This window comes from Adiantum capillus-veneris, chromosome 19 (genome assembly GCF_014529385.1).
Source record: "Adiantum capillus-veneris isolate H3 chromosome 19, ASM1452938v2, whole genome shotgun sequence".
Lineage (NCBI taxonomy): Eukaryota > Viridiplantae > Streptophyta > Polypodiopsida > Polypodiales > Pteridaceae > Adiantum > Adiantum capillus-veneris.
The window spans coordinates 59310928-59335316 of NC_140949.1; the positions used below are offsets into that span (position 1 = coordinate 59310928).

General features: G+C 44.0%; 1 protein-coding gene across 4 annotated transcripts in view; it reads right to left on the bottom strand.

The window, feature by feature from the left end:
* LOC147434090 (uncharacterized) overlaps positions 1 to 24389 on the bottom strand; it is a 96467-nt gene that overhangs the window by 18861 nt on the left and 53217 nt on the right. For 3 of the 4 annotated variants that reach the window (XM_086490704.1, XM_086490702.1, XM_086490703.1), the window contains exons 3-9: positions 2866 to 2951; positions 2703 to 2769; positions 2457 to 2599; positions 2341 to 2389; positions 2015 to 2152; positions 1083 to 1163; positions 792 to 968 (exon numbers count right to left, since the gene is read on the bottom strand). In XM_086490704.1, the coding sequence (XP_086346830.1) occupies positions 792 to 968; positions 1083 to 1163; positions 2015 to 2152; positions 2341 to 2389; positions 2457 to 2599; positions 2703 to 2769; positions 2866 to 2951 (741 nt within the window). The remainder of the gene's footprint in view (positions 1 to 791; positions 969 to 1082; positions 1164 to 2014; positions 2153 to 2340; positions 2390 to 2456; positions 2600 to 2702; positions 2770 to 2865; positions 2952 to 24389) is intronic. The other variant, XM_086490705.1, reaches the window with a different exon arrangement.

Consider the following 24389-nt stretch of genomic DNA (forward strand, 5'->3'; position numbering starts at 1 on the left):
GTTTTCGAAAGACCTAGGGCACGTTGCGCACAGCTATGTGAGCAGCCAGCAGTTGAAAGCAGGTCGCAAGGTCTTGCTGAAATCTGCGCGCAGAGCTGGGCAATGCGCAAAGGCTGCAACAAGGGCAGGGTGCAGGGCTGGGCAGCGCACAGGGTAGGCTTTTCATGCGCAAGGCAGGCCGCACAGACTCACACATGCTCTCACTCACCACTCAAGACTAACACTTGGCGAAAGCTGCAAATGGGTACATTAAAGGATATCTCCGTTGCTTATTGCAGATTGCTTAAAGAATTTCTCCCTGTACTCCTAGAGCCTCATGCAGATTGCTGTTTGTCGGAGGAAAGGCCACTTGTCAACCTCTAATTGATTGCAAAATGCAGAATCTGTGTGTGTGTTGAGCTTATAAGAAGTACAATCGACATGCTAGAATATTTGCATTAAGTCAACTAAACCATGAAGACCCACTTAAGCTTTTGTGAGGTCGACTGCAAAGAAAAAAATAGAGGCCCACAGGCTGTTTTTAGAGGATCTTCAAGATCATTGGACTATTTTACAAAAATCATCTGTTAAAAGTATTCGCCCATTTTTTGTAACTTTCGCCAACAATACACTGTAAAGTGCCCTTTTTGTAAAAAGTTTCAAGAGATTTACCCCAAATCCTACACTAAATAGGTTTATGGATAAGATGTATTCGCTAATCCATCTACATTTACAAATTAATTTTTTCTCTGGGGAGAAGCCAAACAGTGTAGATCAAAACAGAAGCATTGAAAAATATCGCAAATAATGACCTGTTTAGAAAGAATCCCTTTGAGGACAGACGGATCACAATGAGGTTTTGCATCCACATTGGAAATAACTGGAATCCTTGGGGCGTTGAATGTGGTTGCTGCCAAAGCCGCCTCAAGCTTGGGTACAGCAGAGCCCATTAATTGCGTATGGAAAGCTCCAGCCACTGCCAGACGCACCTACAGAGCAATGGTATTCGAATGCTTTTGAACAGCATGAATGGAGAGTCCTCTATCTCTGGTTTGAAAATTCACTCACAATCAACATGAGAATGTGGTTGTTGAATAGCTTACCACCATTCGTACCTTGAAAGACTTCGCTTTGGCCTCAACTGCTTGCACTCCCTTTATCCCGCCTGAAACAACATAGTTTCCCTGTCTAATTACAATGAAAATGTTAGAAACAACATAATTTTCCTGTCCAATTACACTACCAAATGTTATACTCATTGCTAGCTATCCCTTTGCATATCATGGTTGTACCCCCCTATGCATATAGTACCGCATCCATTTGAGTTACAGCTCCATCCCCCTCACTCCTCATTATATACAAGCACACCCCATGTCAGTCCATTTTGTTTTGTAGCAGGTTTATTTTCAGTACTTTGGTCCAATTTGCTGGATACCCGCAGGACACACAGCCAATTTGTCTCATGGGCTAAATTCCGCCTTTCAAAGACGTTAATAAAGCTCTCTTTCTTTCTTTCTCACCGTCGCTGGCCCGGTTGTATGTCATACTTCAACTTATGCAATTGACATACAGTCATGCATGTGCTCATGTGCCTTTGCCCAATTGTACATGTATGAAGTAAGATGGCAATCTTTGCTACAGCAGCTCGGTGCAGCGAGTCGGGCGGGGGAGAGAGAGAGAGAGAGAGAGAGAGAGAGAGAGAGAGAGAGAGAGAGAAGAAGAAGAGAGTTTTAACGTCGTAGGAAACTATCCCAAGAGACCTTAAAGATCTAGCCGACAAGGAGTTGAACTCAAGACCTGTTATTCAAGAGGGAAATGGCATAACTAATCTACCACACTTGGGTGATAGAAAGGTTATTACATTTTCCTCTTTTTAGAGAGAGAGAGAGAGAGAGAGGTGCTCCACCCCCCACCCCCACCCCCACCCACCCACCCTGCCCATCCCTGCGACCCCACAATCGGTTCTCAAAGGCAATAAAAGAAGACCACTACTTCCCTCTTTTAATTTAAAGATTTGCCAAGCAAAAGAACGCACTGTGCATAAGTAGTTAGCAATCTGAACTTTCTCGTCCTCATTCAGACCCTCGTTTGCAGCATCACACAGAGCTTGGACCTTCTCTGAATCCAATCCTATCACACTAGCCATGCCTCCTTGAGTAGAATCTGCAGCTGCCTGAAAAAATAGCAAGTTTGTCCTCGTCAGGCACCCACTTTGTACATATTGAGAGTTACTTCTGCTAAAACATCTTCTTTGTTGCAATGCGTGAGTGTGAATGTTAGGTCAGTGCAAACTTGTCACCTTCACATAAAACTTTGAACAAAAAAATAATGACCTTATAACACATCTAAATACACATTTACCTGCATAGCTTCACCTCTCAACTTCACAAGCTTAAGGCCATCCTCAAAGCTGAAAAACAACATACTTCAGCACAGCACCACGCACAGGAATACACATAAAAGTATAATGTATGAACCTGAAAACTCCAGCAAAAGCAAGCGCTGTGTATTCTCCCAAACTTAGTCCACAAGTAACATCCACAGAGTCAATAATAGCTTGGCCCTTACTGTCAGCACGCAAAGCCTCGACAGCTGCCATACTGGCCACATAAATAGCAGGCTGCATGACAACAAGCGCACGTGCTCCATAACTCAAGTTTGATACCAAATCAGCACATAGAATATAGCAACTTGGTTGTTTGAATGTTTCCTTGTTGGATTACCTGGCCAATAACAGTTGAATCAAGCTTCTCTTTTGGACCATTCACACACACATCCAGAAGATCATATCTGTGCCATTTGGAAACAAAAAGGGAAGGCAGACGTGAGTTGCCACCATTCCTTCCTGCTTACAAGAAGGTCACCAACAGATTCTTAAAGAATTACCCAAGAATCTCGCTTGCTTTGTTGAACATCTCGAGAGCTGCTGGGACTTGACCTGCATCTTTTCCCATACCAACTGCTTGGGCACCCTATTGATCAACTTATAAAATGTAAATGGTTATAAGAAGTACTCTGTCCATAAGAAACAAGCTGAAAGTTGTACACGATGCGAATATTTCAGTAGAATTAAAAGACGAGCATACACCACTGACAAACCATAGCCAACCAGTCACCATTGCCTAGCCCTAGTAAAACTGCTCAATTGACATTCAACCAACAATAGTAATTCAAAGAGAGCCAAAACCAATTCAAGAGCCACTGGTTGCTGAAAATAATGAACGATATGTATGCAAATGTCCGGTATACTATCAAAGGAGAGATCAGCAATATGAGCAAAGCCACACAGACAAGAGATTTGTCACTGCCTTATTAACACTACAAGGTCTCAAGACGTTTGCCCCTCAGGCTCTCAAGTGACCAGCAACTGCAGACAAAGATAAAGCCTTGTAGGACATAGTAACTGCAGAGAGAGCTCCAACAAGGCTCCACAAGACAAAGGGCTTGAACAAAGAGAAGAACCACAGTCCCACAGCACAAAACAAAAATACAAAATTAGTTATTCATCACCAAGTCTCTGTTACAGATTCTAAAACTAAACTTCTTGGTTTGCAGGCTTTCGATTGCACAACTAGACATCCCACACATAATAATGCAACCACATTGCTGTCATTGTTTCTTGCTTTAGAGAATGTACTACCTCTATGAGGCACTGATTCACTCTTCCTAGACCTATTCCTCTTTCTAAGTGTTGTCATGTGCGCATGGCTCTCTGTGCCATGTGGACATGCTTCATCGACTTCTAAAACCAATTTTCCAGTTTTGGAACCCTCTTGCATAAATGGACTGTATAGTTTTAGGTTAGACAAATCCAACGAGCCATTCCCGCGTCAATCGGATTCCCAAGTGGACAGATGTGCGACGGTTTCACCCAAAAACTTAGCTCTTGTCAAACTTATTTATAAATTATTTCCATGATTTATTTGTAGGAATTTGACAAAGGTTTTGCCCTACCTAGCCCTTAGCAGATTTATAAGCCAAAAAGCTTGCCTATAAAGGGAGCCTGGCAGTCCATCGTTGAAGGCAATTGCAGGTAGCGCCAGCTGGCAGAAGCTCCAACATTTTGTCAGCCCTCAGCAAGCGCTAGCATTCTGTAGATCCACGCCTTGGCGATCTCAATTTTCAGCCTAGCGCTACTCTTCCAACAGCAGATCAGCCAGCGTTTTCTGTTTTCAGCCCATCCCCTTGTGGGAGATGTGCGAAATTCGCAAGCACTAGCCTCACGGATGCGGTCCGGTACTTCGGCAGCCCATTGAGCCTCTTCTCGGCCACTCCCTCGCCAGCATCGAGTGCTCCCATTGTCGTCCATCATCGGCATCATCAAGATCTGCATTTTGAGCCCTTGATTCCTCTTACATCGGGAGCGCAATTCAGCTCCAGATCTACCCCTTACTGGCCATCAGCAACCCCTCATCGCGACGAATCCAAAGGTGCATCAAATCAGCCTCGGAGCTGCTTCATCTTGAAGAGTTACCGAGGCGACATTCCCTATTCAAGTTAGTAGAGTTTGCACTTGAGGTATTGCATATGTGTACATTCCATTTACGCAATCAAAAGCAAATACCACATTGGCAACGGTGTGGGGGCCCCTTGAGAGGGTTGGTTGGGACGCCATCGGGTGTCATTCTCCTCTTTCTCTCTCTCTCTCTCTCCATCTACACATCTCTGACGCTCTCTCTCTCATTCCCTCTTTAGGGAAAGATAAAAGGAACCATCATTCAAGCTAAAAGGAATCACTAACGGAAGGAAAGAAAGAAAAGGATTTGTGGAAATGTAAAACCTATATCTTCACCAATTCAATTCCGTTGCACCTAATAGTGGTATCAGATCTCCGAAAGCTTTGAAGATTTTGCACTAATCCACTAACCTTTGGAAAAAAAAATTCCTCTCTAGTGTTTGAGTGTGTTGTAGCGTTTCGCCCAAGGACGCTTCTCTCACTCAGGGAGCTGCAGGACCTGCCATTGTGTGTACGATCGTGCACCTTGAGCGTAGGAATTGCAAACACTGTATACTGGGGGTTACAATTGTGATGCAATTGCGAGAGAGTAGTTGACTTGGTGTGCACGCTCGACCACCTCGACATAACCAAATTCTAGCATGCATATTTGCAATCATAAATTCTTCGACATGACAAATCGCATCATTGAAGACGTGCACTGGGAACATGAAGATGTTGATTGTGAATATCACGATTTGTTAGCAGCCTATGACGACAAAGGAAGGTACCATCCAGATCAACCTATTAGCGTTGGAGTCTTAGCATTGCTTGAACAACCATCTCTCCCATCTACTTGGAGAATTCCATCATTCAAAAAGAGGCATTGCATCGTCATTGATCTGTACACAAGCAGCACATCCGGTCCACACCATCTGCATCTTCGAGCAATCGGTAGCCATCAATCCGGAGCGAAAGGGTTCCAATCCGAGGCAACCACCGCGGGAGTGGAGTTCGCAGGCATCTTAAGCCTATATTTGCAGTCACATCTGTTGTAGAGACGAGGATTCATCTAGAGCTTCCATCATATGGCAATCTAGTCGAAGCCCCAAGAGGAGCCTCTTTCTTTGAGGATTTACTCCGCAGTTTCATGAGACATCATACAGAGAACTTCCCATGGTTCGTGGGCATTCCAAAGGATATATCCATCTTCAATTCCCATTGGGTGTTTCTCTCGCCAATCTTCCCACGTAGGGGCAGCATAGACTGGCCGATAACCTTCATGGACATCAACGTTTGCATATCCAACCATGCGCTCGACGAGCATCCGTCCGGTTTGCAGTTTGGTTCGCACCATTCGAGGTGGGGCTATAAAGGTTGCTTCATGACTTCTAGAGCCAATTTTCCACTTTTGGAACCCTCTTGCATAAATGGTTTGTACAAGCGTTTTGACAGATGTTATTACACTATGGTGGGCATCTCGCATGACGAGAATGTAGTTTTAGGTTAGAGGAATACAACTAGCCATTCCCCAGGTCAATCGGATTCCCATGTGGGTAGTGGGCAAATGTCACCCAAAAACTGAGCACTCGTCAAACTTGTTTTTAAATCATTTTAATGCTTTATTTGTGAGAATTTGACAAAGGTTTTGCCCTACCTAGCCCTTAGAAGATTTATAAGACAAAAATCTTGCCTATAAAGGGAGCCTGGTAGCCCATCGTTGAAGGCAATTGCAAGTATAGCCAGCTAGCAGAAGCTCCAAAGTTTATGCAGCCCTCAGCAAGCGCTAGCCTTTTGCAGATCCCAGCCTTGGCGGTCTCAACTTTCAGCCTAGTGCTCATCTCCCAGAAGCACTTTTCAGGCCATCCCCTGGAGGGCGATGTGCGGGATCCGCAAGCGCTAGCCTCACGGATGCAGTACAGTACTTCGGCAGCCCATCAAGCCTCTTCTCAGCCATTCCTTGGCCAGCATCGTGTGCTCCCATTGCTGTCCATCATCAGCATCATCGAGATCTGCGTCTTCAACCCTTCATTCCTCTCACATCGGGAGCGCAATTCAGCCACAAATCTACCCCTTGGTGGCCATCAGCAACCCCTCATCAAGACAGATCCAAAGGTGCATCAAATCAGCCCCGGAGGTGCTTCATCTTGCAGAGTTACCGAGGCGACATTCCCCATTCGAGCCAGTAGAGTCTGCACTTGAGGTATTGCATGTGTGTACATTCCATTTACACAATCAAAAGAAAATACCACATCGGCAACGGTGTGGGGGGCCCTTGGGAGGATTGGTTGGGACCCCATCGGGTGTCTCTCTCTCTCTCTCTCTCTCTCTCTCTCTCTCTCTCTCTCTCTCTCTCTCTCTCTCTCTCTCTCTCTCTCTCTCTACACATCTCTACCGCTCTCTCTCATTCCCTATCTTCAGGGAAAGGTAAAAGGAACCATCATTCAAGCTAAAATAAACCACTAATACAAGGAAAGAAAGAAAAGGATTTGTGAAAGTGTAAAACCTAAAGCTTCACCATTTCAATTCTGTTGCAACTGACAAGTGTATGTGACATTAATAATTGTGGGGCTAATTTGCATTTAATTTACTATTTTTCTTTATATAGATCGTGTGTGTGTGGTTTTTTGCTAGCATGAAAATTTCAGGGCATATGTATATACACCTTAATTAGGTTACAAAAGCCTGCACAAAAAACTAAGAAATCGGTTGAAATACTCGCAAAAACCACAAAATCAAGACATGTAAGAGAAAGGACACTGAAGCAATAAAGGATTCTTTGAAACTAACTCTTCAATCTTCAACCTGCTGCTACAATTTTTTTCTTTCGAAGCTCGTTGCTGCTCCCTCCCGCCCTCCCCTTTCCTTCTCGTGTTGCCCGCCCCCACCCCCTCCCCCTCCCCCTCCTTCGCACTACCCCCACCCCGCCCCGAGCACCCTTCTCCTCCAGCCCCCATCCTCCCTTTACCCTCACGCGCTATCTATGGGCTGTTTTCAGCCTACTGGTGGTCTTCATCGACGTCTTCACCTTCTTCTTTTCAGTAGCAGACACAGAATGGCGGCCCTTGCTCCACCTCAAGGAAACTCTATTGAAGCCCCCTCGCTCTACACCGTGTAGCCGACCCTTCGACACTCTATCGCTAGAACAGCAAGCGAGCTTGATGGCCGAGGTGGAAAGTGTAACAAACTTGGACACCCCAAGTCAAGATTCTACCGCGACACAGCAGAGATTCACGTCAAATTAGTTCACAGATCACAAGAGAGTCAACACGGCCCGGAGTAGTTCCGTGCCAAGAGATATTGGCCCCAAAGACTGGCGCCCCTTTCGGTATTTATTATTATATTGATCTTTGAGCAAAGTACAATTGAGCCCGCGGTTGCTCGCTCTCAGACTTTGCGTCCAAATGCTCTGAGAAGTGAGCCCCTAAGGCCACTTATAAACATTACAAAGGGTTTCTAAAAGCAAAGCCCCAAAAGCTTCAAATTCAAAAGCAAACTGTCCCAAAAGCTGCCAACGCTCAAAACAGTAAGCGCTAAATGCGGAAATCCGTATTGTCAGGCCACGTCAATGACCAGTGCGTTTTGCGGCAGTTTGTACGGCTATCAACATAAATCATGGCCGTCCGTACAGTAGCCACGTCAGTAGAATCTTATGCTTTATTTTTAAGCCTAGTACCCCTTTTGGCCCCTCGATAACCGTCCATAAGTTGGAACAACTTTGTAATCATGCCACGTCATCAATTTGTGACATACCCCCCTCTTGAAAGAATTGTAATCGCCCTCGATTACGCCTGCAAAACAGACAGAGGCCATAAACTGTCTTAGTAGACACTCACCATTAGTACCGACGCACTAGACACGACACATCTAGCACTTGTACAAATCGACAGTCACATCACAGGACATTACTCAACATTACAAGACAAATCACTGGAAAATTCATTCCAAATCTCAGACCATGACCATCGACAACGTATTTAGTAATCGCATCTAGACCCATTATGGACCTCACTGATGCCAGATTAACTAATCCTCATTGCAATCATGTCTATAGAGATTTATGAGACCGAAATGTTGCAGTCATTTCGTCTTTCAGTTCCTGCACTCAAACAAGTCAAGTACAAATCAATCATATTCTTTTTCTAGAATTCCTGTTATAAAGTCATACAGTAGAATACTAGTTAGCCCATTAGTATCCCTGAAACCCAAAGGGGACATCAGTGACCTTATTCAAAAACCGGGGTAATCTGTTGATAAAGAAGCAGAGTAACTCCCCTCTTGTGCAAACCCACTGCACTAGATTCACCCTCGCTGAATTTGGGGTTCTATCGGAGTAGACTATGCTAAACCAAATGCTTCAAGGTAAAGTTTCAAAATCTGAGGAGTATCTGCTAGGTCCTCCTCCTCCACTTCGCATCCAATGCAGGATAATTCTTGAATTTAACCAAGAACCGCCTAATCACTTTACCCTTTATCTTTCTGTCCTTGTGTGCCAAAATCTGTTCTAGAACGAGTATCTCCTCACTTTCCTCCACTTCGGGTTGCTCATCTGGCTCCCCATCATCGAGCACATCGCCTTTAAAAGGCTTCAATAGACTCACATGAAATGCATTGTGAATCTTCCAAGTATCAGGCAGCTTCGGAGACATCATTTATCTTTTCTTTTATCTGGAAAGGGCCATAATACCTCATGCTAAGCTTTGGAAAAAGCCGCTCCTTTCCCTTTTTCTTTCTTAGGCATGCCTTCTCAAAACGTAAGAGCACCCAATCGTCTTCCTTTAATTTCAAATCGCCACGGTGTCAATTTGCTGCCTTCTTGTGTCGTTCTTGAGATTTCGCTAAAGCCTCTCGGACCTTGGCAAAAGCAGTGTCCAAGTCCCTCGTGTATTGGTCGGCTTCAAATATCTTATCTTTCGTGCTAAGGGTGGAACCTTCGAAGCACCTTCAATGATCTCAAATGGTGCCTTCCCCGTCGAAGAGTGGATCATGTTATTGTAGGCAAATTCCACCAAGGGCAAAAAAAATTCCCATTGAGTCTTTTGATCACGGATGTAAGACTTCAATAATCCAAAACGACTGCGTTTGCAATCTCTGATTGCCCATCTGGCTGTGGGTGGAATGATAACAGAGAACTGCAACCGTGTGCCAATGTTCTCCCAAATAGCCCTCCAAAACAAACTGTTGAATCGGGGATCTCTGTCGGAGACTATTGTCTCAGGCATGCCATGTGGTCGGAAAATTTGTGCAATGGACAGTCTCGCTAATAATCCGGCTTGACTGTTTTCTTCACTGGAATGAAGTGAGCTTTCTTGCTAAATCTGTCAATGACAGTCCAAATGCCATCATGCCCACTCTTTGTTTTTGGGAGATCAAAAATGAAATCCATTGCAATACTTTGCCAGGGGCGGGTGGGAATGGGTAAAGGCTGTAGTAATCCCTGTGCCTTATGATTGTCAAACTTGACCTTCTGGCATACTAAACAACTGCGAATAAAGTCGTCCACATCCTTCTTGAGTCTCGGCCAAAAGAAGTAACGCTCCACACCTTTCAAGGTGGTGTCGATGCAGCGGTGACCTGTAAAAGGTGGACAATGGCACTCAGTCAAAACCTTTTCCCTCAACGGCTGTGTGACGTACAACATCATTTCTTCATCAAGTAGCCATCCCGCATAGAATATTTGGCAACTACCTCCCCATTCTGTATTCGAGTGAATACATCGAAAAAATCTGGATCTGTGGCGTACTGATCAACCATGTCCTCGAAGTTTCTATGATGAATCGCCGAAATAGCCGAGACTAGGGGCTTCCGAGACAATGCACCTGCCACTAATATTTTTGGTCCCTGAACATGGACAATCTGGAAGTGAAACTGTGACAAGATGTTAGCCCACCGCATCTGCTTTTCCGAAAGCTGCTTATGTGACAAGTAGCATAAACTCTAACGATCAGTAAAGACCGTGAAATTGGCTCCGAGTAGATAATGTCGCCACTAAGTAAGAGCATGGACCACTGCCAATAGCTCTTTCTCATAAATTTGTACTGTCAATTCTGGCCTTGAAAACAATCGGCTTTCATAGGCAATCACATGGCCTTCTTGCATTAAGATCGCTCCCAGACTACGACCACAAGCATTACAATATACTTCAAATGACTTTTGCGAGTCCGGCAAAGTCAACACTGGTCCAGTAGTCATTTTTTCTTAAAGTGTCTGAAAGGCAGTTACCTCAGTCAGTCCCTGCGAGAAAGGGACTCCTTTCTGAGTCAAAATGTGCAAAGAGGAAGCTACCTCTGCAAACTTTCGAATGAACCGCTGATAGTAATAACACAAACCCGAGAAGCTTCTAACTTCATGAACATTCTTCAAATCTGGCCAGTCACGTATAGTCTCAATCTTGGCCGGGTTCATCTGTACTCCTGCTGTTGAGACGATGTGTCCCCAAAAGTGTATCTCCGGCAAGAAAAATTCACTCTTTTTGGCATTGATAACTAATTTGTGACCACGCAATGCTTGAAAGACCTGTAGCAGATGGTGTTGATGTTCTGCTTCAACCTTGGACAAGACTATAATGTCATCAAAGAAAGTGCCGAGAAAAGATCGATCCTCTCAGAAAATCCTATCCTTCATTCAATTGAAAGTCGCTGGAGCATTGGTAAGGCCAAAAGGCATGACCAAAAATTCATATAAACCGAAACTTGTCCCAAAGGCTGTCTTGTAGACATCTCCCGGAGCGATTCGGATCTGATGATATCCGCTTTTTGAATCAATCCTGTTGAAACAAGAGGATCCTTGAAGTCGGTCAAGAATATCATCAATCCTTGGAATCGGAAATCTATTTTCGATAGTGATTTAATTGAGAGCTCTGTAATCAATGCACATTCTCCAAGATCCATCTTTCTTTAATACCAACAATACCGGAGAGCAGTAGGGTGAAGTACTCGGCTGGATAAGGCCCTTTCCCAAAAGGTCTTTCACTTGGTTTAAAACATGTGGTCATCGGAGTTCGAACTGTCAGAGGACGATTCCTCTGTAGAACTGTCAGAAACAGGGGGAAATCTGGACTTCTTTGCCTTTTTCTTGCCCTTTCCGAAGCTTTGCTTTTTGCTTCGCTTGTTGCCTTTTTTGTCCTCGCTCGCTCGAGTCAGAAGAGCTAGAAGAACTGTTGGAAGAAGAAAAAGAAGAAGAATTGGGTAGTCCTTCAAATCGTACAAGCTTCTTCTTCTTTTTTGCAGATGCAAAAGAAGATTGACGGCCCAAATAACCAGGGTAGTCAGTCCCCTTCTTGCGCTTTTTCTCTTGCTTTTTGGATTGGTTGTTTGCGTCCAAAAGCCGACTGATCTGTGTCTCAACCACCTGTTGTAATTCTTGCTCTGTAAACATCCTTGGAAAAGGAGGTTTCTTGATGGCCGGTTTGATGGGTGGTTCTGTGGCTTTCTGCCAGTGGGTGTGTACTTCTGCGATGGATTATTGAGACAAAAATTTTGCAAACTGCGGATCCTTCGCAAATTTAATCATCTGCTTTGTGCACTCGTCAATCTGCTGTCGACGTTCCATCTCTTGAGTTCGTACTGAGTAGGCCGAGGTGGCCCGTACTCTTCCTCTGTTAAAACACTAAAATCTTCTACGTGATCTCCTCCTGCATTAGTAGATGCAGAAGAAGTCGACTGATTCTTGTTGGAATCCATAGGTGTCGCGAGAAAAGGATCGGATTTCCCGGTAGAAGAGAAATCGGCCGTGCTTTGATACCACTATAACAAACATGGACACCCCAAGTCAAGATTCTACCATGACACAACAGAGATTCACTATAAAATAGTTCACAAAAGACGACACGACCCGGCATAGTTCCGTGCCGAGAGGTATTGGCCCCAAAGACTGGCGCCCCTTTCAGTATTGCTTTTTATTTGCAAAGTATAAGCGAGTCCTTGGGAACTCACACTCAAGACTGTGTCCAGATGCTCTAAGTAATGAGGCCCAAAAGACCTATTTATTGTTACAAGTGTTGCCCCAAAAGCATAGCCCCAAAAATATAAACTCAAAAGCTTATTAAACTCCAAAGCAACTATTCCCAAAAGCTTTGCTCCAAAATCGCCAGCCAAAAGCAGCCAGCACAAAATACAGGCGTCCGTACACTGCCATGTCAGCATGACCAGTGGCAAAGCCGGAGATCCGTACGGCCTGCCACGTTAGCGTGTCGGCGCAATTTCTGGAGATTTGTCACGTCATCAGCCCAATGCATTTTACGGGTTGCTGCCACGTCAGCAGGGGCTGTGTGTGTGTATCCGGGGGCTTGTCCCGTCACCAGTTTGTGACACCATGGCTGCCTCAAGTGTACCAAATGTCACCAGGACCCAGTGGGCAAGTTCCCTCGCGAAGAAGTGTCTACAAAGCGTGTTTCCATTGTGACACGCTGCTGTTTTTATCTGTTTTTCAGCCCATAAATGTCGTAGACGGGGCTGATTTACGAGAAGGAACCCGAGAGCACATCTCTTCTGTGTGTAGGATTGGAAGAGAGGATTCTCTTACAACAAGAACTCTTCGTGGAAAGTGCTTTTCGAGAACCGAATTGCGTTTTGAGCGTCAAGACCTCAAAGGTAATTTTTTTTCATGTAATGATCTCTGAGTGTTTGTTTCTGATGAGCGCGCGACGGTGTGTGCAAGTGAAAGAGCACGCGAGGAAGTGCAGTGTGTGCAGAGAGGAGAGGCGAAGGCCAGCAGGAGAGGAAGCGCTAGAAGAAGAGAGAGGGCTCACGTTTTTGGGGAAAACTCAATAAGTGAGTTTTGGGTTTTCCCACTTTTATTATAAGTGACCTTTAAAAAATGTGTCCAGGTTCAATATGAACCTGGACAAAGTATAAAAATGTACAAAAAGGGGTTATTTAGGCCTTTAACCCAACAACCTCCCACTTAAAGGCATAAATGGCGCCTTTAAGCTACGTGACTCCCACCATCTCTATGCATAGATGATGTTGTGCTTCGGGTAAGCACTTAGTGAGAGCATCGGCTGGATTTTGTGATGTATGGACCTTAACCAATGTAATAAGGTCATCCTCAAGCACTTCTCGTATGAAGTGATACCGCACATCAATATGCTTTGTGCGTGCATGAAACATGGCGTTCTTTGCCAAGACATATAGCACTCTGGCTATCACAGCCAAGCATAGGTGCCTTGGAAGGCAAGCCAAACTCACTGCATAGGCATGCCAACCAAATAGCTTCTTTGGAAGCCTCAGTGGCTGAAATAAATTCAGCCTCTGTAGTAGACAATGCAACAATCTTTTGCAATTTAAAACACCATGAAACAGCACCTCCCGCAAGAGTAAATACATAGCCACTTGTGGATTTCCGTGTATCCACATCACCAGCCATGTCAGAGTCACAAAATCCCTTCAACTCCATTGGTCCTTTACCATAACAGAGGCATTTGTTTTTAGTCCCTTTCAAGTACCTCATAATGGACTTCACTGCATCCCAATGCAACCTGCCTGGATTAGCCATAAACCGGCTCACAACTCCCAGTGCATGGGCTATGTCAGGCCTAGTAGCAACCATAGCATACATAAGTGAACCACAAGCTGAAGCATAAGGCACACTTTGCATGTCATTGGCTTCTTCCTTTGACTTGGGACAATCATCCTTGGAGATTTTAACATATGGCTGTAATGGCACACCAAGAGGCTTTGCTTCGGCCATGTTAAATCTGTCCAGCACCTTTTCAATGTACTTTTCTTGCGACAAATACAACAGGCGCTTGTCTCTTTGCCGTGTAACACGCACTCCAAGTATATGTTCAGATGCCCCAAGGTCTTTCATTGAAAACGCAGATTTCAGCTGCCCTTTAAGAGCATCAACAGTGCTTCTTTTCTTTGCAGCTATCAACATATCTTCTACATAGAGCACAAGAATAATAGGGCTGCCATCCTCATCATGTTTGGTATACAAACAATGGTCTGCATGGCTTCTTTTGTAACCATGTTTAAGCATGAAGCGATCACACTTCTTGTACCACTGTCTACATGATTGTTTCAGCCCATACAAGCTTCTATTGAGCATACATACCAAATGTTCCTTGCCAGGGATGACAAAACCCTTGGGTTGCTTCATGTAAAGCTCTTCTTCCACATCACCATGCAAGAAAGCGGTATGTACATCCATTCGGTCCATTTCCAAACCAAGAGCAGCCACAATGGCAAACAATACACGCAAAGTGGTCATCTTCACAACAGGAGAGAACACTTCCTGAAAGTCTATGCCCTTACTTTGAACATATCCCTTTGCCACAAGCCTTGCCTTATACTTGGGTTTTGCATCAACAGTCTTGATTTTATACACCCATTTGTTAGGAATAGCCTTCCTTCCTTTGGGCAATTCAACCAAATCCAAAGTATGATTAGCATGCAAAGCTTTAATCTCTTCCTGTATAGCAAGCTCCCACTTGTCGCTATGCTCACATGTCTTTGCCTCTTTATACGTAAGAGGCTCTCCCTCATCTGTCAACATAATGTAATGCAAAGAGGGGTCATATCGACTCACAAGCCGTCTTTGACGAGTAGACCGCCTCACCCAATGATCCACATTATCCGGCAATGGGTTTACATCAGGTGGCACTACAAAATCATCAACAATGGGCTGCTATACATCATTTTCAGTACCATTTTCAGCATTGTTTCTTGGCTGCAAATGCCCTTCAGGAGCCTCAATTTGCTATCCAACATCATCTGGCTCAAACACCACTGGATCATCTACATTTTCAGCCATTTGTGGTGCATCCTGAGGATCAAAAATAGGCCTAACAGGTGACTGGTCATGCTGAAATTTCCCCCTTTTATGGTCATGCTTTGAGGCACAATTGTTTTGAAGCAGCCTTGCCTCATTAAAAACAATATCCCAGCTGCGTACAACCCTTTTGAGCTGAGGTAACCAAATCTTGTAACCCATTTCTCCTTCTTCACCATATCCCATGAAGAGGCCTTTAATGGACTTCGCATCTAGTTTACTCCTCAACTCAGTTCTAACATGCACAAAAGCTTCGCAACCAAAAATGCGTAAGTGATCATATGAAGCAGGCTTGCCAGACCAAACCTCTTCAGGGATGTCACCTTTCAAAGACATGTGAGGGGATTGATTGCATATATGCACTGCAGTTTTCAAAGCTTCTCCCCAAAATCCATGAGAGAGATTAGCTGTGGACAGCATGCATCTCACCCTCTCACAAAGTGTCCTATTGAATCTTTCAGCCACACCATTAGAAGAGGGGCTGTATGGCACAGTAAGCTCCCTCTTAATGCCCAAATTTTCACAAAACTTGTTAAATTCAGCACTTGTGTACTCCCCCCCATTGTCTGTACGCAAGCATTTTAGCTTTCTACCAGTTTGGGTGGTCACAAATTTCTTAAACGCAGCAAAGGCTTCATCCTTAGACTTAAGCAAATAAACCCAAATTTTCCTAGAATGATCATCAACAAAGGAAACAAAATAACATGCACCACCCATAGACTTAGTAGGTATGCTACATACATCAGAATGTACAAGATCAAGCACACAAGATTTACGAGAGACACCAGAGTAATAAGAACGCTTTACTTGCTTGCCATAATGACATTCATTACAAAAGTCAAGCTTTGTGCCTTTAGCATCAAGCTTGTTCAAAGTACAAAGCTTAGAAAGGCACTTTTGGCTCATATGGCCAAGCCTCTTGTGCCACAACTCCATGTGAGAGTTAATTTCAGCCAATGCAATAAACTTGCCCAACACGGCCTTTCCATGCATGCAGTAAAGTGTCCCTTTCTTTGTGCCCTTTACAATCAGCCTTGAGCCTTTGGTCATTTTACATGATCCTCTCTCAAACAAGATGCTGTAACCATGCATATCCATCTGACCAACAGAAAGCAAACTCTTCTTGATTCCCGGCACATATCTAACATCATGCAAGACAAGCTCATTTGTGCCATCTATGGAGAGATGCACAGTGCCAATACCCTCAATGGAACATGCATGATTGTTTCCAAGGTATATATGGCCACGCTTGCCTGCATCAAAAGTAGAGAAACACTCCTTGATAGGAGTCACATGAAATGAAGCACAGGAATCAATAAAGCATCAATAAGATCACTCTTGGTGATCTACATGTCAATAAGATCTGCATGTCCTGTGAATGAACATTTAAAGAGGCATCAAAGTCATAAGCATCATCATCTGACAACGTGGCACACAAGATGTCCTCTACATCTGACAGCTCCTCAATCACGACACTAGAAGCCACATTGGCCTTCTCTTTGTCCTTTGAGCTATCCTGTGCATCTGACTTGACTTCCTTCTTCTCTTTCTTTTTGTCTCCGCCATTCTTTTTCCTTTCTAACTCAGCTTTATAGTACCTGCAATCGGGTTTCTTGTGACCTTTCCTGCCACATTGATAGCAAGTCACATCACCCTTGCCTTTGCTTGCATTTCCCCTTTCTTTACTCTTACTCTTACTCCTTTGTACATAAGCATTCTTCTTTTCTGTCCTGCCTCTAATCATGTTGGCAGAGCTGTCTCCCTCTCCACTTGCTTTCCTCATGATTTCTTCATTCAAGATAGAACCCCTAACACCATCAAAAGTCAAATTGGGGTTATTGGACAACGAAACCACCAAAGTTTCCCATGACTCAGGTAAGGTCATAAAGTACCTGCGAACAATGACAAGTGCTCTGCCGTGCTCTTGGACTCATCTTGTTGCATGCCAACAAGCTTTCGCATCAAGTGCACCTGGTTGACAAGCGTTGTATTTTCATACATTCCCTTTAACTTCTCCCACACATCAAAAGCAATCGTGAGACCTTTCACATCAATGACGATCTCATCTGTCATGGCCATTTTAATGTATGTAACGGCTTTCCTGTTCATGCTAACCCATGCTTCATCTGTCATATTCTGTGGCTTCACCTGTTCAAGTGCCCCTTCGCAATCTTTAAGAAATAGGATTCCTTGAATCCTGTCTTTCCAAAGATCAAAACCTGTTACATCGAACCTCCTAATCTCGAAGAGGTTCTTCACATCCGAAGAAGATGAGGCCATAGTTGCACGAAATAAGAGGGATAATACGCTGAATTTTTGGGCAAAATGCGCAAAAATCGGAGTATAGCCTCACAGAGATGTGTACTACAACTCCAAATGGTCACAGGAGCAATTTGGGACAAAATAGGACGATTTGGGCATAAAATTCAAGTTCTGAAATTTATACGCAAGAAATTTCAACGAGCGAATCTGTGCTCGAAAACAACAAATTTAGTTGTTTTTAACCTCAGAGGACATACATAAGGTTAATACACAGCCTTTAGAAGCATGTAAGCACAAAAGCCCCAATTTGTAGCATCAAAATTGCATGAAAATGAGCCACAAATGGTCATACATCGACAAAATTTGTCAAATGTGCATGGATTGCATCTATTTGCACTTTCCCCAATGTAATCGCACCATAAAAACACTTGCAAAAACCTGCGTAAATCTAAAATTTGCTTAAAACACCTGTTTTAGGGCTTGTTTTTTTGGCAATTTCAGGGTTTTCGGGTAGCGAGGACTTAGCAAAAGTATTCCCACACCTTAATACATCATTTGCAAAACCTGTATTTTGCTGTCATAACCTGTAATTTCCTGTTTTTGACCTAATTTCAGCCTGTCTTAGGTCAATTTTGGTTGCCGGGAGCTCTCTAGTGTCCGGAGACGAGTCCTTTGGCGACGAAATTTCAAAATCTCACAAGAAAGTTGACCTTCTTGGCTGAAATTCAGCGTTTGCAGGTTTGGAGGCAAACCCTAATCGGGCTCTAATACCAGTTGATGAGCGCGCGGCGGTGTTTGCAAGTGAAAGAGCACGCGAGGAAGTGCAGTGTATGTGCAGAGAGGAGAGGCGAAGGCCAGCAGGAGAGAAAGCGCTAGCAGAAGAGAGAGGGCTCACGTTTTTGGGAAAAACTCAATAAGTGAGTTTTGGGTTTTCCCACTTTTATTATAAGTGAACTTTAAAAATGTGTCCAGGTTCAATATAAACCTGGACAAAGTATAAAAATTGTACAAAAAGGAGTTATTTAGGCCTTTAACCCAACAATTGATGCTTGAGCAAAGTTACAACTCCCGCGGGCCCTCTCTGCTCAGTAGCTCGTGAGCTAACTGAGGGGAGAAGTGGCCTTGGGTTCTTATTCAAAGACCCTTGGCCTCAAAATCAAAAGCAAGTACATGAAAGGTGCAAACTCAAAAGCTCTTCGGCCCCAAAGCAGCTAGCGAAAATCGCGGAAATCAATGAAGCCTGCCACGTCAACATGTCAACGCTTTTTATGGAAATCTGTACGCAGCCCATGTCAGCATGTCAATGCTTTTTACGTACAGTTCTGCCATGTCATGAGGTCCTAGCCCGGGTGGTCATGCCACGTCATCAGTTTGTGACATGACCCCAGGGGTTAGACCTTAATGGAACCCTACCATGGACAACCCTTGCCGAGGGACACACAACCCAAAAGTGCTGACGTGGTAGCCGTTGTACGGGCACTCCACGTTTTATGGATGATGATGTGGCACACTGTATAGACGCTCAACGTTTTATGGAAGCATCTTGGGTGTCAACTTTTGGGTCCATTTGTTTTTGAAGGACAAGCTTTTCATAGCTGTTGCATTTTGAGGCGAGGTGTAAGGTGCAACGGATGTGAATTTTGAACTTTGCTCAAGATGAGTGCTCCAAACTATGCTCAAGGTTCCTTTTACTTACAGAAGGGAGAGCCTTTCGTTCCTTTAGTGAGAGTGCAAATGATCACAAACAAAGTGAATGACACTGTGAATGAAGGTGCTGGGAGTGAGAGATAGAGAGAAGAATATGACACCATAATAGTTGTCAAACCCTCCTCCGAAGGCCCCACTCTCTATGGTGAGAGTGGTCTACTATTGATTGCACAAATCTCTACATTGCTTTGGACTTGCCGACGATGTCGACGATGATGAGGACGACGACGAGACGGGCTGAAATCTGAAAACACTAATGTCGGTGACGACGGCAATGACAATGATGCAACGACGACGCGCTGAAAATGCAGATGCTGAAATCTGCATTTTTCGGGCTGAGTGTGCAAACTACGTTGGATCTGACCGTGTGGCGAGGATCTGCTGCGGGAAGGTGAGATCTGCCAAGTTCGGGACTTCTATAGCTATGTCTTGATGTTGAAAACTAAATACGCTGATGCTTCTGGGTGTCTTGTCGCGAAGGATCTGTTGAGTGGTCCTTCTGATCCAAAAACGCTAGGGCTGATTTTGTGCTGATGCAAAAACGCTGGCTGATCCGCGACTATCGAAAAATGCTGGCTGATCTTTGGTTTGTGGCTGAAAATGCAAGGTTTACTGCCCCGGGGGGGGCCGAGGGGGGGGGGGGGGGGGGGGGGGGTTCTTGCTGAGAAGGTGCCTACTGAACACTTGGTTCGTGTTGCCTCTTCTGCTAGATTATGCTAGCGCTAGGGTTTCTTATATACTTGACTTGCTAATTTGCCCTACCGAGTTTCCCAACAAAAGTCACTTAAAAATAATAAGTGAAAATTGGCTAAAATAGGGAAAATAGGTCTATGCATTGTAAAAATGCTCCTGATGGGTTTTGACTGAAAACTGATGGTCATGTTGTATGCAACCACAGGATATGCATCTACTCTAAGTGCCTGGACGTGCACGGTCTACGAACAGACTCACAAAAATGCGAGAACACTTCCTAAGCTAACTAATTGAACTGAACTGAACCCTTGTCATGAAGTAGCTTGTCCACGTACACATTGGCTAGATGTGCACGTGACATCCCCTCCTTTTCAAAGTGAGGTACTGGTACCGAACTGTATGGCGTTGATAGAGATCGCCAAGAGCGTCAGGATGAATCTTGGGAAGGACTCTTCGCCGGTCCACTTTGATGCGTGGGATGCGATACTTGAACTTCATAAAGGTCTGCAACGCTTGCTTCTTTGGGCCGTGCCGAAAGCGACACAAAGTCTTCTGTGGCTCCTTCAATGCTTCAATTTCGTCTATGGTCATGCGTCTACCTTCTTCAAGAATCTCCGAGTTTGAAAATTTCTGGAACCACTTTTAACAGAAAAACATGAACATACCCATTCCGTGTAAAGTGACTAGAAAATGCAATGTAGATGAACAAAGTGACGGAGTGCCAAATCATTCATTAAACACACGCAAACAATGGGGTCGAATCTTGACTTTCTGATCTAAATCAATCTACTGTGGCAAATCACAATGGAAATGCCCATGCTTGATGCTCAATCCTTTTTGTGCTCTTTCGGATACTATGTCATGCCAAGGAAGAGACATGGAATGTGAATTCCTTGGGTGCAAACATTTCATCATTTCATGAGAAATCCGCATACATCCGTGCTCATTCATGTGTGAATCGTGCTCAGTGTACAATAAGTCATGCCTATGAAAAGGGATCACATAAAGACGGTGACTAAAATACAAGAAAGCATCACGAATGAAACACTCGAACAATGCTACTGACTAATCATGCGCATACACAATACTTCCAGTGGGGGTCCCTTTCTTTGTGCCCTTTACAATCAGCCTTGAGCCTTTAGTCATTTTCCATAACCCTCTCTCAAACAAGATGCTGTAACCATGCATATCCATCTGACCAACAGAAAGCAGACTCTTCTTGATTCCCGGCACATATCTAACATCATGCAAGACAAGCTCATTTGTGCCATCTATGGAGAGATGCACAGTGCCTATACCCTCAATGGAACATGCATGATTGTTTCCAAGGTATACATGGCTACGCTTGCCTACATCAAAAGTAGAGAAACACTCCTTGATAGGAGTCACATGAAATGAAGCACCGGAATCAACAATCCAAGTCTAGGACAATGCGTCATTGACAGTCAACAAAGCATCAATAAGATCACTCTTGGTGATCAGCATGTCCTGTAATGAACATTTAGAGAGGTATCAAAGTCATAAGCATCATCGTCTGACAAAGTGGCACACAAGATGTCCTCTACATCTGACAGCTCCTCGATCACGACACTAGAAGCCACATTGGCCTTCTCTTTGTCATTTGAGCTATCTTGTGCATCTGCCTTGACTTTCTTCTTCTCTTTCTTTTTGTCTCCGCCATTCTTTTTCCTTTCTAACTCAGCTTTATAGTACCTGCAATCGGGTTTCTTGTGACCTTTCCTGCCACATTGATAGCAAGTCACATCACCCTTGCCTTTGCTTGCATTTCCCCTTTCTTTACTCTTACTCTTACTCCTTTGTGCATAAGCATTTTTCTTTTCTGTCCTGCCTCTAACCATGTTGGCAGAGCTGCCTCCCTCTCCACTTACTTTCCTCCTGATTTCTTCATTCAAGATAGAACCCCTAACACCATCAAAGGTCAAATTGGGGTTATTGGACAAGGAAACCACCAAAGTTTCCCATGACTCAGGTAAGGTCATAAGCAAGAAGATAGCTTTCAACTTACCATCAAAAGGGGGCAAGCCAGAATCCTGTAACTGCGACAAAGTACCTGCGAACAATGATAAGTGCTCTATCGTGCTCTTGGACTCATCTAGTTGCATGCCAACGAGTTTTCGCATCAAGTGCACCTGGTTGACCGGCGTTGTATTTTCATACATTCCCTTTAACTTCTCCCACACATCAAAAGCAGTCGTGAGACCTTTCACATCAATGACGGTCTCATCTGTCATGGCCATTTTAATGTATGTAACGGCTTTCCTGTTCATGCTAACCCATGCTTCATCTGTCATATTCTGTGGCTTCACCTGTTCAAGTGCCCCTTCGCAATCCTTAAGAAATAGGATTCCCTGAATCTTGTCTTTCCAAAGATCAAAACCTATTCCATCGAACCTCCTAATCTCGAAGAGGTTCTTCACATCCGAAGAAGATGAGGCCATAGTTGCACGAAATAAGAGGGATAATACGCTGAATTTTTGGGCAAAATGCGCAAAAATCGGAGTATAGCCTCACAGAGATGTGCACTACAGCTCCAAATGGTCACAGGAGCAATTTGAGGCAAAATAGGACGATTTGGGCACAAAATTCAATTTCTGAAATTTATGCGCAGAAAATTTCAGCGAGTGAATTTGTGCTCGAAAACAACAAATTTAGTTGTTTTTAACCTCAGAAGACAGACATAAGGCTAATACACAGCCTTTAGAAATATGTAAGCGCAAAAGCCCCAATTTGTAGCATCAAAATTGCATGAAATTGAGCCATAGATGGTCATACATCGACAAAATTTGTCAAATGTGCGTACATTGCATCAATTTGCACTTTCCCAATGTAATCGCACCATAAAAACACTTGCAAAAACCTGCGCAAATCTGAAATTTGCTTAAAACACCTGTTTTAAGGCTTGTTTTTCGGCAATTTCAAGGTTTTCGGGTAGCGAGGACTTAGCAAAAGTATTCCCACACCTTAAAACATCATTTGCAAAACCTGTATTTTGCTGTCATAACCTGTAATTTCCTGTTTTTGACCTAATTTCAGCTTGTTTTAGGTCAATTTTGGTTGCCGAGAGCTCTCTAATGTCCAGGGACGAGTCCTTTGGCAACGAAATTGCAAAATATCGCGTGAAAGTTGACCTTCTTGGCTGAAATTCAGCGTTTGCAGGTTCGGGGGCAAACCCTAATCGGGCTCTGATACCAGTTGATGAGCGCGCGGCGGTGTGTGCAAGTGAAAGAGCATGCGAGGAAGTGCAGTGTGTGCAGAGAGGGGAGGCAAACGCGAGCAGGAGAGGAAGCGCTAGCAGAAGAGAGAGGGCTCACGTTTTTGGGGAAAACTCAATAAGTGAGTTTTGGGTATTTCCACTTTTATTATAAGTGACCTTTAAAAAATGTGTCCAGGTTCATATTTGTCCAGGTTCAATATAAACCTGGACAAAGTATAAAAATGTACAAGAAGGGGTTATTTAGGCCTTTAACCCAACAGTTTCCAAGGTACTTCCTCTTTGTGAGGGAGTAGGAGCAGAGGAAGGCATAAGCCTTTGTAGGAGAAAAGCGCTCTGACGAACTAAAGCGAGATCAGCCCAAGGGTTTTGTACTTGAGATTGGGAAGTAGATTCACGAATCTGAGAGTGATAGACTCTCGAGTTGGGATCAGGAACTTGAGATCCCCAAGGAAGGACTTGCGTCCAAGGAAAGCAGAGTTATTCTGCAAGAAGAGGATTCTGGGAACAAAATCGAACAAGAGTTGTAGGGATGCTATGCCTTGAGTCTGAAAGGTGAGATCTAGAGGCGAGAACCTTGGTTCTCGAGGATTCGGAATAAGGGAACATAAGTTCGTTAGAATAGGATCTTGCCATAGGAGCAGGAAGCTGAGACTTTCAAGAACCATCAAGTCTTATTCTAGAACGAACGTGGTAATACGTTCGGTTCAAGTGCTTGTATAGACTTCTCCTTAGTAATAAAGATACTATTGGGGGGGAAACCATAACTTACACTATTTTAACGGTCGATCTACGTAGTGTACAGGATGATCAATGACCGTCAGAAAACTCCCTTCTAAGTAGAGAGACACTCCAGAGTGATCGGTCCTAGTTAGACATATGTATCCTTGTGCGTAGAAACAATACGCAGTTTACAAGTTCCTCAAAGATTTAACTTTGATCGAAGACCTGCCCTCTCACTTAAAGTTTGAGGGTCTTCTGTTCAAAATCATGAGGGTCAGATTGAATGCCTTACTCCACAACTTTCTCCGGATAGCAACGTATCCTTCGAGGAGAGAGAACAAAAATTTGCGGTTTTCGTGTTCAATGGTTCTCATCCCACTGTGGGGATTAGATTCTTTGTACACTGGACCGTACACTTTCAGCTTGCATGGCTAACTCCACCATCCGCTTCAAAGTATCTTGCCGATGCGTCTGCAAAGTTCGGGTAAAAGTACTTCTGAAACTTCTTCATCGTTTCTTCCTCAGAGAGGTTCAAGAATGGAGCCACCTTGGAAAGAGTGAACCGATACATGTCCACGTAATTTG